At 41.3% G+C, this 18518-nt stretch overlaps 1 protein-coding gene across 3 annotated transcripts in view; it reads right to left on the bottom strand.

The window, feature by feature from the left end:
- Positions 1 to 18518, bottom strand: part of Ankfy1 (ankyrin repeat and FYVE domain containing 1) — a 93033-nt gene that overhangs the window by 69245 nt on the left and 5270 nt on the right. For 2 of the 3 annotated variants that reach the window (XM_048366638.1, XM_048366639.1), the window contains exon 2: positions 3394 to 3586. In XM_048366638.1, coding sequence (XP_048222595.1) covers positions 3394 to 3586 — 193 coding nt within the window. Of the gene's footprint in view, positions 1 to 3393; positions 3587 to 5926; positions 5985 to 18518 lie in introns of those variants that run through there. The other variant, XM_048366640.1, reaches the window with a different exon arrangement.

The raw sequence follows: 18518 nt of genomic DNA, 5'->3' as shown, positions 1-18518 counted from the left end.
TGTTCTACCAATTGAACCACAGTGCCACTGCTGGCTTTTTCTGTAATTAATTGGAGATAAAAATCTCACGGACTTTCTTGCCCAGGCTGGCTTTGAACCCAAATCCTCAGAGCTCAGCCTCCTAAGTAGCTAGGATTACAGGTATGAGCCAGTGGCTACAGCTTGTCATTTTTTTTTTTTTAAACTTCATTCCAGTCAATTAAGAAGTATTTCCTGGGCTGAGGATGTAGCTCAGTGGTGAGTACTTGCCAAGTATTTTCAAAGAGTAGGTCTGATTCTCAGAACTGGAAAGGAAAAAAAAAAAAAGCGATCTTCTAAAGAAACTAAACCTGGTGTGGGGAATGTGGCTTAGCTCCTGTGTGCTTGCCTACTATGCATGAAGCCCTGGGTTTGATTCCTCAGTACCACATTAACAAAAAAAGCCAGAAGTGGTGCAGTGGCTCAAGTGGTAGAGTGCTAGCCTTGACCAAAAACAGCTCAGGAACAGTGCCTGGGCCCTGAATTCAAGTCCCAGGACTGGCAAAAAAAAAAAAAAAAAGAAAGAAAGAAACTAAATCTGGAAATTGGTGATTGATGCCTATCATTCCTAACTACTTAAGAGACTGAGATCTAATGATAGCAATTTGAAGCCAACAGGGACCAAAGATTCTTCTCTCCAATTAGCTACCAAAAAGCTGGCAGTAGAGCTGTGGCCCAAGTAGAAGAGCACTAGCCTTGAGCAAAAGAGCTCAGGGACAGCACACAGGCCCCCCACATTCAAGCCCCAGTACCAATACACTGGAGTTTTGTTGTTTTTTTAAAGAGTTTCTTAAACATTCAATAGAAAAAGTTATAGTCTGTGTTCATCCATTCACCATGAAAACAGTAAAGAACTATAGCAAACTATCATTTTAAATCACTTATAGAACTAAACAGTTTTGTTCTCTCTCTCTTCCCCCCCCCCCACTTGTCCTGGGGCTTGAACTCAGGGCCTGAGCACTGTCCCTGGCTTCTTTTTGCTCAAGGCTAGTGCTCTACCACTTGAGCCATACACCACTTCTAGTTTTTTCTGTTTATGTGGTACTGAGGGATAGAACCCAGGGCTTCATGCATGCTAGGCAAGTATTCTACTGCTAAACCACATTCTCAGCCCAGTTTTGTTCTCTTGAACAAAACATACTAAACGTATGTATGAGTTTTTCCACATTTCTCCACAGAAAAAATTTAAAACCTACATGTTAGTGAATCCAGTTACAAGGATGCACATGTAAACACTATTTTAAATTCTTAAATTTGCTATGGGACAAAGGTATTTTTTCTATTTGCTTTAGAAAGAAACCCATTTCCCAATTTCAATTACATCATCCCAAGAGCTGTCCTCTACAGGGGCTCCAGTCCCCACCTGTAACTTAATTATAGATAAAACAGCTATTTCAATCTTCTTTAGATAAAAGGCAGGTTTTACAAGCTGAACGGAGACTTGCTGGAATCATCAAACCACATACATCTGCTTAGGTAAAAGACACCAGAAGGGAACCTGACCAGTCTCATTCTCATAGTCTCCTAGAGCTACAGCATAAGAAGTGTGGTCCACTGATGATAAAAATGGTAAATTCCTAGCCCTCAGAAGAGAAGTGGAGCACAGCAAAGACGTAACAGGGACAGACATATGTGGGACTCCTCCAGGCCAGGAGGAAGCAGAATTTTTGCTTGTCCATGGAAAAAGAGGTTGAGAGGTAAGGTAACCGCATCTACGCAAGTATGAAACTACGCACATGCACATCTGTTTGTTTTCCACAGCTACCATCCTGAGTCATTGTTTCTTCATTGTTTTTACTTTAGCTTGTGTGCAACATTATAGGTATTTGCTTTGATCTGTTCTCTTTATTTTTATTATTTTATTTTTTGTCAGTGCTGGGGCTTAAACTTGAGCTCTTTTGCTCAAAGCTGGCACTCTACCATTATGAGCCACAGCTCCCCTTACCTATTTATTTTTATACATATGAACCTACAAGCTAATCTTCCTAACTACCACTTGGATTTAGAGAGTCCCTATCCCCAAAGCTGCCATGTGCTGCCTAGAGGATTAAGTCTAGACTCACCACTGGAACATTCACTCCAGTCCTTTTGTCCTTTTTACTCATTACTTCCCTACATGGACACATGAGCTAACCCGGCCCCCTTCTCACTATCCTCTAAACCCTCTGTGGCCCTCCCATCTTTGAGCCCTTACTCAGCTACTCTCCTTACTTACAATATCACTGTCTTGCCGGGCACTGGTGGCTCACGCCTGTAATCCTAGCTACTCAGGAGGCTGAGATCTGAGGATCACGGTTCAAAGCCAGCCCTGGCAGAAAAGAGAACAGTCCATGAGACTCTTAACTCCAATTAACCACCAGAAAACCATAAGTGGAGCTGTGGTTCAAGGTGGTAGAGCACTAGCCTTGAGCTGAAGCACTCAGGGACAGCACCCAGGCCCAGAGTTCAGGCCCCATGACTGACAAAAAATAAAAAATAAAAATAGAATCAGTCTTTACCTTGAATTCAATGTTGTTTTAACATCTACTTCAAAACCCAATTTAAAAAACTAAACAATTAACCACAGATGATGTGCACACTTAAGTGCCTAAAATGTATTTATTATATAATCCTCAAAACAATACTAATGTAAATATTGTAGTAATCCTATATTAGGAACCTATTACAGATTAGGAACCTATCATGTGTTATATAATTTGAAGTCACACAGCCAACCAAACCCCTTGGGCTGCTAACAGAGTGTGTGGCTCCATAATCCACTCACCCATTAAGCTATACTGCACAGTGATTCCAAAACTCCTTTTTTGGACTATTCCAAGAGAACATGACCATTCCCCTCTGAATTCCTAGGCATGTAAGCTGACTCCCCCATCTTCAAATAAAGTTGCATTGATAACATCTTTGCTGCAATGAGTTTACATTCTAGGAGACAAAGGCTTGATAATTTTTATTAGAGAAATAAATTTGGCCAGAAAGTGAATAATGAAGAACTGGAGATGTAGTTCAAATGGTAAAGCACCAGAGAAAAGACATGGCCCTGAGTTCACACTCTTGTATATCATCAAAAAGAGAAGAGAGGAAAAGAGAAGAGAGAGGGAGGGAAAAAGAGAGGGAGGAAGAAAATGCAAGCAAAAAGAGAAAGTGAATGAGGATTGTCTGGAGACAAGGGAAGAGGAGCAGGGAGAATGGTGGAGAAGAATGAGATTGGCTAGAATACATTGTAAAACATGTGGAAAGGTAACAATGTACTCTCCCCTGTATAACTAAAAGATACTAAATTTTTTTAAAAGAGAAGCTGTCATGTGTTATGACATGGTTGTGGGTTAAGTGGAAGGACTCACTTCGGACTCACTTCCCTTTGTGCCAGGAGCTCACCTGTACTGCTCCTGCTCATAGAGGTCTGCCACTATCATTAGCAAACGGCTGATGAAGGACTCACTGCTGTTCTCCTTGTTTGCCTGTGCAGCCAAAAGACTGCATCTCTTCTCTGTCTCTGCCAGTTTCTTCTGCAGCTTGACATACTCTTGTCGAAGAAGCATCAAGTGCTTTTCCAACTTAGCCACCTCTTCTGCAAGGGAAACAAAAAAGCAAGGGTAAAGCAGGTGGAAAGCAGACAGCACTCCGTATGGGAAAGCTACAAAAAATTAACAGCTATATGACCATTCTACTCATACAGGTCAAGAATGGCTTTGTTTCTGTTTGTGGTGGCCAATAGTCCAAGAAAGTCAGAAACACACATAAAAGATGTGATAAGTATCTACTATGCAAATCTCTTAACAAAAAGCCAGAGATCTCAAGAAAAGAAGTATATCACATTGGTATTTTTCAAATCACCAATAGTACTACAGAACTTTCACGTTACATGCTTTTCTAAAAGCTTTACATGAACTCTCTCATGTAATCTCATGACAACCTTATGTTGTATACACTATTACCAGCTTTATTCTTTATACTTTAAAGATAAAGACACTAGAAAGCCCAGTGCAGATGGCTCACCCCTGTAATCTTAGATACTCAGGAGGCTGAAATCTAAAGATGGTGGTTTGAAGCCAGCCCTGGCAGGGAAGTTCATGAGACTCTTATCTCCAATCAACCACTAAAAAAAACTGAAAAGTGGAGCTGTGGATCCAGTGTTTGAGCACTAGCCTTGAGCAAAAAAGCTCAAGGACAACATCTAGGACCTGAGTTAAAGCCCCAGTACCAACACCAGCACAATACACCACTGCTCCACACCCTCCCCCCCTAAAAAAAAAAGATAGGGACAGTAGATCATAAAAAGATTACAAATTTGCCCAAGGTTATAAAGCTTGTTGAGAGAAGGGCTGGCCTATGAGCATAGGCATTCCTACTCCAGGGCTATGTCCTTATGTATGACCTTATTAACTACTCCCCTGTTCACCCTCTCCATCAGGATAGTCCCTAATGGTTCAGACAGAAGCAAGTCATACTCTATGGGTGTGCTGGAAAAGATAAAGAGTTGAAGCCAGGCACTGGTGGCTCACGCCTGTGATCCTAGCTACTCAGGAGGCTGAGATCTGAGGATCACCTTTCAAAGCCAACCTGGATAGGAATGTGAGTTTTTTGGGTTTTTTGGTCAGTTATATGGCTTGAACTTGGGGCGTGGGCACAGTCCCTGAGCCTCTTTGTGCTCAAGGCTAGTGCTCTACTACTGAGTCGCAATGCCACTTCCAGTTTTTGAGTGGTTAATTGGAGATTAGAGTGTGAGACTCTTATTAATCACCAAAAAGCAGGAAGTGAAGATGTGGCTCCTGTGGAAAAAGCATTAGCCTTGAGCAATAAATAAATAAATAAGCTGAGGAGTGGGTGCCAGTGGTCCATGCCTATAATCCTAGTCCATCAATACAGACATTTTAATCGAGCTTCTCTGAGGAAGTAAATGGTCATGACATTTCTTACCCTGACGCTGGCATATTCTTAGGGCAGAGGTCTAGGGAGTTGAGCAACTGTCCCAAATGGTACCGCTATAAATCAAGATCTCTCACTATGAACCACAGGCTGCAGTCTTCACCTCTGAGGCTTGGCCCCTCTCCGGATCCTCCAAATCCCTTTAGTGCCTTCAATTCCCCCTCCCATCCATCCATTCCTTCTCAGCAATGTCCCCACAGCACTGAGCTACTGCCAACAAGTCTAACAACTCTTAACAGTCTGGGCTGAAGTTCCCCCAAAACGCTCATGTTGAAGGCTTATTCCTCAACTTGTGAAGCTACTAGGAGGAAATGGAAATGGAAATCTTAGTGGGTCACTAGGGGGGGTGGTATGCCTTTAAAGGGTAGAGTAATTTCTGTTTTGTCTCCAGTGTATCCCTATCTCACCTCATCTTCCTCTGTCCCATTAAGTGCACAGCTGGAGTAAAAAATTAGATACTTGGCTAGGCACAGGTGGCTCACACCTGTAATCCTAGCTATTCTGGAGGCTGAGATCTGAGGATCCTGGTTCAAAGCCAACCCTCAAAGCCAGCCCAGACAGGAAGGTCCCTGAGACTCTTATTTCCAATTAACCACCAGAAAACCAGAAGTGGCGCTGTGGCTCAAGTGGTAGAGCACTAGCCTTGAGCTGAAGAGCTCAGGGACAGCACCCAGGCCCAGAGTTTAAGCCCCACGACTGGTGCACACTCAACACAGGCGCGCGCGCGCGCGCACACACACACACACACACACACACACACACACACACACACACAATGATTGGTCAGAGGAAAATAACACTTACAATGATCCTATAATTTTCTAACTAAATCCTGGCAAGTTGCTCTTGAAATTATACCAAATCCCTATGGTAGACTAAGCTCAGTGCTTTTATTCTAGTGTGAGAAATTTAGAGATCACTGGCTCTGAAGAGTTCTTCACAGTGACTCAGACTAAATGAGCCAGGAAGTGCAATTATTTACCTTGAAAGTGTAAATAAGCACTTGGCACAGAGCAGTGAATTCATGTGAGTATCATGGGTACACTCCTCACTGTTTTTCCTATAGAGAAAGAAACAGAAAAAAATTGACTTTTGTGTGTGTGGTTTTTTGTTTTTGGTGGGTTTTTTTGCCAAGGCCTAGTCTGGACTGTGATCCTCCTACCAATGCCTGTGATCTGGGACCAAAGATAAGCCACTACCATATCTACCTCTTTTGTTCAGATGAGGATCTCACTAACTTTTCATCCAAACTGTCAAGAAATGTCATCCTTCTGATATTTACCTCCTGAGTAGCTGTGATTACAGGTGTGAGCCACTGCACCTAGCAGTGATTAAGCTCCTTGACGAGAACTTTTAGATATAGCACTAGGAAATGTAGGAGGACATAGAGTTAAGACTAACAAAGTCTTTTCAAATCTACCAAAATGAATCCCTTTAGAAGTGATATATGGAGGAAGGGCAGGAGCTTTACCAAACTGGAATACTTCAGGAGATTTTTCTGAGGTGCTGGTAACACTCCCTTTCGCATTTACTCAGTGGTGATTACACACATTTCATTTTGTATCTTATGCTTCAATTAAAAAAAAAAAAAAGGCTAGATGCCAGTGGCTCACACCCATAATCCTAGCTACTCAGGAGCCTGAGATCTGAGGATCACATTTCAAAGCTAGCCTGGACAGAAAAGTCTGTGAGACTCCTATCTCAAACGACACTGAAGAAGCCAGAAGTGGACCTGTGGCTCAAGTGGTAGAATTCCAGCCTTAATTGGAAAAAGCTAAGGGATAGTGCCCAAGGCCCTGAGATCAAGCCCCAGCATAAAATAAAAGTATAATGCCTCTGTTTATCACCTTTATAATAACAACCAAGTAGAATGGGAGCCAGGTGCTAGTGGCTCACACCTGTAATCCTAACTCAGAAGACTGGATCTGGGGGAATCACTGAAGACAGCCTGGGCAGGAAACTTTATTAGATTCTTATATTCAATTAACTGCCAAAAAAAACCCAGAAGTAGAGCTGAGGTTCAAATGGTAGAGTGAGGGGGGAGGGATTGGGGGGGCGGGAAAGTAGGAGAAAAATGAGGGAGGGGGTAACAATGTTGGACAAGAAATGTATTCACTATCTTACAAATGTACTTGTAATCCCTCTGTATATCACCTTAATAATAAAATTAAATTTAAAAAAAATGACAGAGTGATAGCTTTGAGCTAAAGAAGCTTGGGGACCATGTACAGGCCTTGAGATCAAGCCCTAGTGCTGGTGCAAAAAAAAGGATGAGATTCAAATGTTTAATGACTTAGTTACTAATGTTGATCAGATAAAGTCAGAGAATGTCAATGATGCGTTATCAGAACTATGAAGTGATAAACCACAATACAAAGAATGGAAAGTACTGGTAAATCCTGAATGTACCACCTTAAATATTACATCATAGGGGCTGGGGATATGGCCTAGTGGCAAGAGTGCTTGCCTCCCATACATGAGGCCCTGGGTTCAATTCCCCAGCACCACATATACAGAAAACGGCCAGAAGTGGCACTGTGGCTCAAGTGGCCCAATGCTAGCCTTGAGCAAAAAGAAGCCAGGGACAGTGCTCAGGCCCTGAGTCCAAGCCCCAGGACTGGCCAAAAAAAAAAAAAAAAAAAAAAAAAAAAAAATATATATATATATATATATATATATATATATATATATATATTACATCATATATCAAGTCAGAAATGTCAACTCCCAAAATAAAAGGCCTAAAAGCCCAAAATAATTTAAAAATCATCACTGTTGGGCTAGGGGTGTGGCTCTCAGTGATAATGTGCTTGCTTACACACACAAGTACCAGGATTAGCTCCTCAGCACTGCCCAAAACCACTCACTGTTATCCACTGGAAAGAGCTGCAAGATCAGCTTCCCTTTAAAAGAATCTCTCAAAGAGGCAACTCCTAGACCACTATATAAAAAGTCAGATAATGTCTGTAATTGATCAACCCAGAAAGCGCAGTGTACGATTGATTACTGAGAGGTAAACAAGGAGGAAACAAGCACAAGATTGATAATGGAAAAGTGAAAACAGCTGAGGCAGGAAGAGGGATAACACAACTTATTTTATTCTAATTTTAAAAACCTGTACACTTATAAACAAGTACACAGATTTTAAAGACTGTAGTAAATAAATTATGAGTAAATAACTTCTAATTCTTGGGTGTGAAGGTTTTCTATATTACAAAATTTGACGATGGGAAGGGATCTTTAGACCTACTGACCATCCATTGCTTACTTTCAGTGCTCCGGGGCCATAAAGCCTTTTAGTCCAACTCTCTGGGAATCTTAGGAGCAGACAACAGAGACGAGATGTGTGATATTATTTCACAAGAATCACTTAGGCTGCCTGAACTGAAGAAATCCCAGATCAGATTCAGTAGACCTGGGTAGCACTGGAAAAAGTATCTTAAAACAGAGCAGTGTTCTTGACCTTGAGAAACACTGAGATCCCAGCACAAGTCTCCCAAATAATGCACATACTACTCTGGGAAGATTAAGTACCACTGCCTGGAATTGATTGTCATTGTTCATTCACTGATTGCTCAAAGATTTTTGTGTCTTAAAATGACAAGTGTAGCTAGGCAATGGTAGCTCATGCCTATAATCAGGAGGCTATTCAGGAGGCTGAGATCTGAGGATCATAGTTTAAAATCAGCCTGGGCAGTAAACTCCAAGACTCTTATTTCTAATTAACCATCAAAAGATAAAGTGGAGGGGCTGGGAATGTGGCTTAGTGAGAACGTGCTTGCCTAGCAGGGACAAAGCCATGCGTTTAATTCCTCAGTACCACATACACAGAAAAAAGCTGAAGTGGCACGGTGGTTTAAGTGGTAGAGTGCTAGCCTTGAGCTTGAGCTCAGGGACAGTGTCCAGGCACAGAGTTCAAGCCCACTATGGCCAACAAAATAATAACAATAATAACAAAAACAGTGATTAAAAACAGCAAGCATAAAGAATGAAAAGAAAGTAAAACAGGCTTGGATGGGGTGGGGGGCACCAGTGGGCAGGAGAAGGGCTAACAAATGGGACAAATGAAGATGAATGTTGTTCATAAACCTGCTACAATTGTTTTAAGAAGAGAGATGGGGAGGAGTGATAGAGTAAGGATAATTTGTATACACTGTACACCTGTGTGGAAATATCACAATAAAACTTCCCTTCTACAACTAATGTATACTTCAAAGAAAAAATGGCTGGGCTTTTATTCTTCTTCTTTTGGAGGAGAAAGGGAGGACTTATTAAAAAATTACAAGTGCTCTCAGCCTCAGCAGCATTTGCAGGAGAGAGTCCAAAGGATAAGTGCATTGAGGCATTTTAAAAGCACCCATCAGTGGACTGCAATCACCGTACTACCTACCTCATAGTATAAGTGAGTGCCAGGGCTGAGGTGATATTATTCTGTTAGAAAGCAACAAGAGAAATTCATGTTTTGAAGAGTCAGCAAGCTATACAATGCCTACAAGAAAAAGTGGCTACAGGCTCTGGAGCTAGCCTGACTGGGATGGAGTCCTAGTTGTAAAACCCTAAGCAGCTACCTGCTTCTCATTTGTATGGATGCTGGAAACATTAAAAGTGTTTTTACATGTAACAAGTTTCTACCTTGTAGTAAGTAGTCAACAGATCCTAGCTATTATTATAGGTCTTAGAAAAGTAACAGGACAGTTTAAAAAAAAATGTTTGCTGAGCCACATGGAGTGGAATTGATACAAGCTTACCTATTTTCTACCTGTGACCTTGGGCAAATTACTGGTTTCTGTGCTTCAGTCTTCTTCTATGGAAAATGGAAATAATGTTGTCTCAAAGTGCCATGTAATGAGTAATTAAGATTATAGCCAGAGTGGTGGTGCATGCCTGTCCTCCCTGCTACTTAGGGAGGCTAAGATGGGAGGATCACTTGAGCCCATGAATTAAAAACCAGCCTAAATAACATAGTGATATGCCTTATTTTTCTTTTCTCTCTTTTTTTTTTTTTATGCCAGTCCTGGGGGTTGAATTGAGGGTCTGGGTGCTATCCCTGAGCTACATTTTGCTCAAGACTAGCTCTCTACCACTTGCGCCACAGCTCTACTTTTGGCTTTTTGGTAGTTTGCTGGAGATGAGAGTCTCTCAGACTTTCAGCTGGCTTTGAACCATGATCCTCAGGTCTCAACCTCCTGGGTAGCTAGGATAACAGGTGTGAGCCAAAAGCACTGAGCTACATTTTTTATTTTTTAAAAGTTATATCACTTAGAACAATGCCCAGCTGAATAAGGCTTACTATTGTCAATTTTCAGTTTCATTCTAATTTTTCTTCCTCAAACTTTCCTTTTGAAAAAAAAACACCACAGAAATTTTACTAAGTCTATAGTTTCACAGGAAGAACTATGCTAGCTAATTATGAGTAAAGAATGTCAGTGCCAGGTGCTGGCAGCTCATACCTGTAATCATAGCTACTCAGGAGGCTGAGATCTGAGAATCCTGGTTCAAAGCCATCCCAGCCCAGCCCCAGCCTGGGCAAGAAAGTCCACAAGAGTCTTATCTCTAATTAACCACCAGAAAACCAGAAGTGGCACTGTGGCTCAAAGTGATAGAGCTCTAGCCTAGAGCTGAAGAGCTCAGGGACAGCACCCAGGCCCAAAGTTCAAACCCCAGGACCAAGAACAACAAAAAGAGTGTCAGTAATGTCTATTACAATTTTGTAATCTGTACAGTCTCAGGTCAGACAATGCTTACGACAAAAAAAGTCTGCATAAACTATAGTTGGAATTGGGTTGAAATAAGATTTTTAAAAATGTCTACTGCAAAAAAATAAAGTTAACTTGGGTGCCAATGGTTCACGCCCATAATCCTAGCTACTCAAGAGGCTGAGACCTGAGGATTGTGGTTTGAAGCCAGCTGGGGCAGGAAGATCCAAAAGACTCTTATAATAATCTACCTGGGGCTGGGAATATGGCCTAGTGGCAAGAGTGCTTGCCTCCTATAATAAACTACCAAAAAAAAAAAAAAAAAGCTGGAAGTAGAGCTGTGGCTTAAGTGGTAGAACCCTAACCTTGAGCAAAAGGTCAGGGACAGCTCCCAAGCCCTGAGGAGCCCCAGGGCCAGCACCAAAAACAAACAAACAAAATTAGTTAACTATCTCTTGGAAGTTGCAAGGGACAGACACTAAATCAACAATTCATTTTGTAGTGTTCTTTCTTTCTTTCTTTTTTCTGTAGGTCACACAGGGAGCCTCAGTGGCCTCCTCAGGTTTTTGAGTGGTTAGCTGGAGATAAGAGTCTCACAGGGACTTTCTGCCTAGGCTGGCTTTGAACTGCTATCCTCAGATCTCAGCCTTCTGAGTAGCTAGGATTACAGGTGTGAGCCACCAGTGCCCCACTGTGTTTTTCCTCTTAAGTCAGGAGTTGAAACTTTTCCTGGGAAGCACCAGGTGAAAATATTTTTGCCTTTATGGGCCATACAGTCTCAGTGACACCATTCAACTGTTGTTGAAACATAAAAGCATAAATGACTGTGTGCCTGTGGTCTCCCAAAAAAATATTTATTTATAAACAGTGAAAATTGAATTTCATTTAATTTTTACAAGTCTTGATATATTTTTCTGATGGTAATTCTTCAAACATTTAAAATACTGTTTAAGACTGAGCATGGTGGTACAAATCTGTATTTCTAGTACTCGGGAGGCTGAGAAACAAGGAACACAGATTTGAGTCCAGTCTGGGCTACAAAACAAATTTGTCTCAAAAATAAAATAAAAACAATGCTGAATACATATACAATATTTGCCTATTTTATGAAAAGATCATTATTATCCTATTATAATATGTAACACACATCACATGCACCAGGGCCTTGTATGAGCAGGCCTGTGGCTCTAGACCTCCACTGAAATACACATATGTGCTCAGGAGTGCTGGCCTGCAGATGCCCCATTCATTTGTGCCACAGCACTGCCCAACTTCCACTTAAGAAATCTTTTTTTTTTGGGGGGGGGGCAGTCCTGGGGCTTGAACCCAGGGCCTAAACACTCTCACTGAGCTTTTTTTGCTCAAGGTTAACACTCTACCACTTGAGCCACAGCACCACTTGCAGCTTTTTCTGTTTATGTGGTACTGAGGAATGGAACCCAGAGCTTCATGCATGCTAGGCAAGCACTCTACTGTAAGCCATACTCCTAGCCCTCACTTAAGAAATCTCAAATCTTCACTTTATCACCTCAATTAAGTACATTCTCTTTTACCTTGCTCTTGGGCACCATGTTAAGAGGCATAGTTTAAACAAAATGAAGGTCAGGGAAACACATACCCAATGGCTTCTTGATCAATCCTATTTCTTTCTGTATAGTTCTTACACTTCAGTCAGTTTTAGGCTGAATTAGTATTTTATATAATTTAGTGACTAAATAAGTTTTATTTTTACTCTGCTTTAATTATGTCAGTTAGATAGGACATGATTGCTATAACATTGTAAGAATTACTAGAATACTTTTTGGTTTAGGTATACATTAGGATTATCTACATGTAACATTTTGTTAAAGTACTACTTTCTTGTTGGCATCAGAATCACTATGATGCATGAGTACTACTACCACCACTGATATGCAGAGGGGTTACTACTTTCTTTTTGGATAATGTCATCCCTTCCCTCCCTTCCCCCACCTCCCCCGTTTTTTCCTCCTGTCCCAACCCACAAGTTGTACAGTTCATTTCCCACATAGTATCTAGTGAGTCCCAGTGCTGTAGTTGTTCACCTTTTGTCCCTCCATTTCTGTCACCCCCATACTCTCCCAAAGATAGATTAAATGAGCAAACAAGATAAAACAACAACAACAAAGAAAAAATGTTGTTCCCATTTCTTGGAGTTCATTTTGATAAATATTATTTTATATGATCAGAGACTCAGAAGCATTGTGACTTTGTGTTCCTCTCCTAAGTCTCACCGTGTGTGAATTCCTAGAGTCCTGTATAATTTATCACATCTAGTATATTTTAGATCTAGCTTCTATATAAGAGAGAAAACATGAACCATTTATCTCTCTGCCCTTGGCTTACCCCACTTATTATGATTTGTTCTAGGTCCATTCATTTCCCTAAAAATGACATTGTTCTTTCTAAAGAATGAGTAAAATTCCATTGTGTATTAGGTGCCACATTTTTTTGGATCCACTCATCTATTGTAGGACACCTGGGATGTTTCCATAACTTGGCTATTGTGAATAGTGCAGCAATGAACATGGATGTGCAAGTGTCTTTATGGTATCCTGGCTCATGATGTTCTTGGTAGAGGCCTAGGAGTGGTATGGCTGGGTCATAGGGAAGATCTAGGTTTACTCTGTTGAAGAACCTCCAGACTGTTTTCCAGAGTAGTTGTACTAGTTTACATTCCCACCAACAGTTCAATAGGGTTCCTTTTTCCCCACATCACTGCCAATATTTGTTGGCCAATCTAACTGGGTTAAGATGGAATCTTGAAGTTGTTTTGATCTTTTATGGCCAAGGAGGTTGACTATTTCCTTATGTTTCTTTGACATTCTTGCCTCTTCTGAGAGGTTTTTCCTAAACTCTTTTGCCTATTTAGTGACTGGTTTATTTGCTTGGGGAGGGGTTGGTTTCTTGAGCTCCTAGTATATTTTAGATTAGGCCTTTGTTTGATTTTCCCTCAGTATTATAACAGCATTAATTATTTAGAGATGGTAAATAAGAAAACCTGTTCAACAGTCAATAAGAAAATATATTTACTGGGCTTGGGATATGGCCTAGTGGCAAGAGTGCCTGCCTCATATACATGAGGCCCTGGGTTCGATTCCCCAGCACCACATATACAGAAAATGGCCAGAAGTGGCGCTGTGGCTCAAGTGGCAGAGTGCTAGCCTTGAGCAAAAAGAAGCCAGGGACAGTGCTCAGGCCCTGAGTCCAAGCCCCAGGACTGGCCAAAAAAAAAAGAAAAAGAAAATATATTTACTGTTAAGAATGAAAGTTAAAAAATAATTTTAAAGAATGCAAGTTCAAGGTGGGCACCAGTGGCTCACATCTGTAACCCTAGCTAAGACAGGCTGAAATCTGAGGATCGTGGTTCAAAGCCAGTCCAGGCAAGAAAGTCTGTGAGACTCATCTCCAGCTAAAGTTGCAAGTGAATCTGTGGCTCAAGTGGTCAAATGCTAGTCTTGAGTGAAAAAGCTGACAGTGCCCACCCCTTGAGTCCAAGTTCCAGAACTGGCACCAAAAGAAAAAAAAAAGCAAGTTCAACTGGCCAAGCACAGTAATAGCAACCACTCAGGGGGCAGAGATTGGAGACTGGATCACATGGGCCAGCCTGGGCAAAACTGACCTCATCATTAAAAAAGATCTGGGTGCACTGGTATGTGCCTATCATTCTAGCTACACAAGTGTTAAGGCAGAAGATTTCTGTTCAGGATAGCCTAAACATAAATGAAAGAACCTAATCCAAAAAATAAGTAAAGCAAAAAGGGTTGGAGATGAGACTCAAGTGGTAAAGTGCTTGCCTAGTAAGCACAATGACTTGGTTTAAACCCCGGTGCTACCAATGACAGAAAAAAATGGGAAAAAAAAGTTTATAGCACATCCTATTTTTTAAAAGAGAAAGAAGAAACAAGACGGTAATACTGCATGTAGGACTGCGTGTACTAACAGCATGTTACAACACCCTGCCACTCAGCATCCATCCCCTTCATCAAAAAAAGGTGATATTGGGCTGGGAATGTGGCTTAGCAGTAGAGTACTGACCTGGAATGCATGAAGCCCTGGGTTCGATTCCTCAGCACCACATAAGCAGAAAAAGCAGAAGTGGTATTGTGGTTCAAGTGCTAGAATGCTAACCTTGAGCAAAAAAAAATCAGAGACAATGCTCAGGCCCTGAGTTCAAGCCCCAGGACTGGCAAAACAAACAAACAAAAAACAACAAAAACTAAAAACTACACACACACACAAAAAGTAGAGTATTTGCCTGGCAAGCATAAGTCCCAGAGGTTCAACCATAGTGATTAAAGATTAAAACAAACAATAACCAAAAAAAAAACCCATAAAAGTTATTACTAGGGCTGGGAATATGGCCTCCTGGTAAAGTGCTTGCCTCATATACATGAAGCCCTTGGTTCGATTCCTCAGCACCACATATGTAGAAAAAAGCCAGGAGTGGCGCTGTGGCTCAAGAGGTAGAGTGCTAGCCTTGAGCAAAAAAGAAGCCAGGGACAGTGCTCAGGCCCTGAGTCCACGCCCAGGACTGGCAACAAAAACAAAACAAATAAACAAAAAATATCCTTTAAAAAAAAAGTTATTACTAGACATCACTGGTTTAAAAAAATGGCATTAACCTCTATCAGAAAGAATGACATTGTCCCATTTGTAAGGAAATGGAAGGACTTGGAAAAAATTATACGAAGTGAAGTGAGCCAGACCCAAAGAAACATGGACTCTATGGTCTCCCTTATTGGGAATAATTAGTACAGGTTTAAGCAAGTCATAGCAGAGCATCACAAGGCCCAATAGCTATACCCTTATGAACACATAAGATGATGCTAAGTGCAGTGAATTCCATGTTTTGGAAACAATTGTTATATCACAGTTGTAACTACTTTCAACATCCCATTTGTATCTGTAGCTTCTATTATTGATGATGTTCTTGTATCACCTTCCTGTGGTTGTACCTACACTATCTCTGTAATCTTATCTGAGTATATTGGAAATCGTGTATACTGATATTGGAAGTAGGAAATTGAAAGGGAATACCAAATTTGAGAGACACAGGGTAAAAAAAGACAAACAACTACAAAAGCAATACTTGCAAAACTGTTTGGTGTAAGTGAACTGAACACCTCCGCGGGGGGAAGGGAAAGGGGGAGGAGAGGGGGGTATGAGGGACAAGGTAACAAACAGTACAAGAAATGTATCCAATGCATAACGTATGAAACTGTAACCTCTCTGTACATCAGTTTGATAATAAAATTTTGGAAAAAAAAACCAGCAACATCTACAGTGAAGTTGAAGTTTAAAAGTTAATATAAAAGAATTGAAAGTAATAAAACTGTTAACCTGGGTATAAAAAAATGGCATTAAAATGATGTTCCGTGAAGCTGAAAGATATATAAACTTGAGTGTTTCAGTCCCCCAAGATGAGTCTCAGGGCAGGTTCGGAGCCATGGGTGTGAGCTCACAGGAGAACAGTGGAACACAAATAACAGGTATGAGAGACACACAGGAACCACTGGATTTGGCGCTCACTACAGAGTGGGGGATGTCAGGGATGACATCTAGGTTATTGACTAGAGTCTGGATTATCAACACCAAAGAGAAAACTCAGTAGATAATAAAGCTCTCTTCTGGAAGTTCTATTAAGAGTGAATGTGTCCTGTTCATTTTGTTATCCCTAGCATAGAAGTTTACTATGAAATGCATTGGGGGGGGGGGTGTTGGTCGTGGGGTTTAAACTCTGGGTTTGGGCACTAGCCCTGAGCTCTTCAGCTCAAGGTTAGTGCTCTGCTACTTGAGTCACAGCACCACTTCCTGTTTTCTGGTAGTGGAGATAGGAGTCTTATAGACTTTTCCTGCCTGGGCTAGCTTTGAACTGTGACCCTCAGATCTCAGCCTCCTGAATAGCTAGGATTACAAGCATTAGCCACTTGAAGCCTGGCTTAAATGCATTTTTCTTGAATAGAATTTACCTCTGCTTTGTTCAGCCTTTGAGTTAAAGGCCTACACTGTACAGGACTGACAGGGCTAATTTCACAGAAAGATGCTCAACTATCAGCTAACATTTTATCCTGAAATTCCTATTAGCCTGGAAATACTTCCAAGTCCCTTGCTAGACATAACCAACTAGAGGTATACAGGGAACAGCAAAGTATGTCTAAAACCCAGGTCAAGGTATTCGTTGGTGCATTTGTTCCTCCTCTTCCTGTGATCTGAGTCAGCTAGACCTAGCATCCTCCAGACACCCTTCCTTATAGCTCTTTCTTGACAACATTCACCAAGGCTTTTTAGAAAGTCCTGCTTCATGCCTTCTGTAAGTCTCTCTCATGTCAGTCCTCATCAGCTAAATGACTCAGCACCTACAGCTTCCTCCCTGGCTTCCTTTCTTCCACCCCTTCCTCCGCAGTGCAGTTCTTCCAACAAGCCTAAGACAAGGCAACTTACCACTCAACTGTGCACCCTTGACCCATAAAACAAAAAACTCTACTGCATCATCACACCCAGAATCACCTGGCCCTTAACTTCATCTTCTGACTTCACATCCTACCACTCCTTCCACTGAGGATATTATAGCCTCTCCTGATTCCAATGTCTCAACATTAAACAAAAAAAGGTTATTTTTCAAAGCCCAGCTTGAACACAGTCTCCTGAAGCAAAGACCATCCAAAACATACTTGCTACCACTTCCTTAGAAAATCTTGATCTGACTTTTCAAAGTAACATCTAAGCATTTTTCATCTTTTCCTTAGAGTTTCTCATATAGTTTTTAACTTCCTGAACTTTTCAAAGTCTAAGTGCACTACAAAAAGTACTTATGTCTAACCTTTGTAAAGTGCTGACTACTGCCTCCACTACCCCCATGTTTACCCCATCCTCCTCCTTACAGGAGAGCTCAACAATGCCATAGAAGGTCCTGGGTCTATACAGATTCAACAAAACTCTGGAGACATCACCTTCTCAATCTGCTTAACACGACTATAAATCACAATGCCTCAGATAACCTAGAGTAAATCTCTTGCCAATGACTAAGTGTGGCATAGCACAATTCAGAAGCTCTGCTCTGACACATTTAGTCAGAGTAGATTAATCTTTATTTCTTTTCTTTTTTGCTAGTCCTGGGGCTTGAACTCAGGGCCTGAGCACTGTCCCTGGCTTCTTTTTGCTCAAGGCTAGCACTCTACCACTTGAACCACAGCGCCACTTCTGGCTTTTTCTATATATGTGGTGCTAAAGAATCGAACCCAGGGCTTCATGTACGTGAGGCAAGCACTCTACCATTAGGCCATAGTCCCAGACCCTAATCGTTATTTCTTTGTGAAAAAAAATCCCCCAGGAGGCCAAGCAGAGACAGACAGCATTTTGGAATTATGTTAAATGAATAAAACCATAAACAGATAAATTTCAAAACTGGAAGGATGGCAAACTTCTCATCCTGCCAGCCTTGCTGATTAAGCATTTTGTAGAATAGTGCTATCCAACAGCACTTTCTGCAAGGACCCATATGTTCTACTTGTCCTCATCCTCCAGTTCCAGGGAACCCCTGTCACATGACTGCTGAGCATTTGGAACAGGACGAATAGAAATGTTTTATTTCACTCTAAATTCCAGTGGCTAGTGGTCATGGCACTGACCAGTGGTTTGCCAGAATTGTGACATGGTTACCTGAACTGTTATCAAAAGTATATTCCTAGCCAGGCATCAGTAGCTCATGCCTGTAATCTTTAGCTACTCAGGAGGCAGAGATCTGAAAGCTAACTCAGGCAGGAAAGTTTGTGGGACTCTTATCTCCAGTTAACCAGCAAAAAGCAGGAAGCAGATCGGTAGCTCAAGTTATAGAGTACTAGCTTTGACCACAAAAGC

This window comes from Perognathus longimembris, chromosome 17 (assembly GCF_023159225.1).
Source record: "Perognathus longimembris pacificus isolate PPM17 chromosome 17, ASM2315922v1, whole genome shotgun sequence".
NCBI lineage: Eukaryota > Metazoa > Chordata > Mammalia > Rodentia > Heteromyidae > Perognathus > Perognathus longimembris.
Note: the sequence above shows the minus strand (reverse complement) of the source record. Positions and strands in the feature narration are given on the sequence as shown.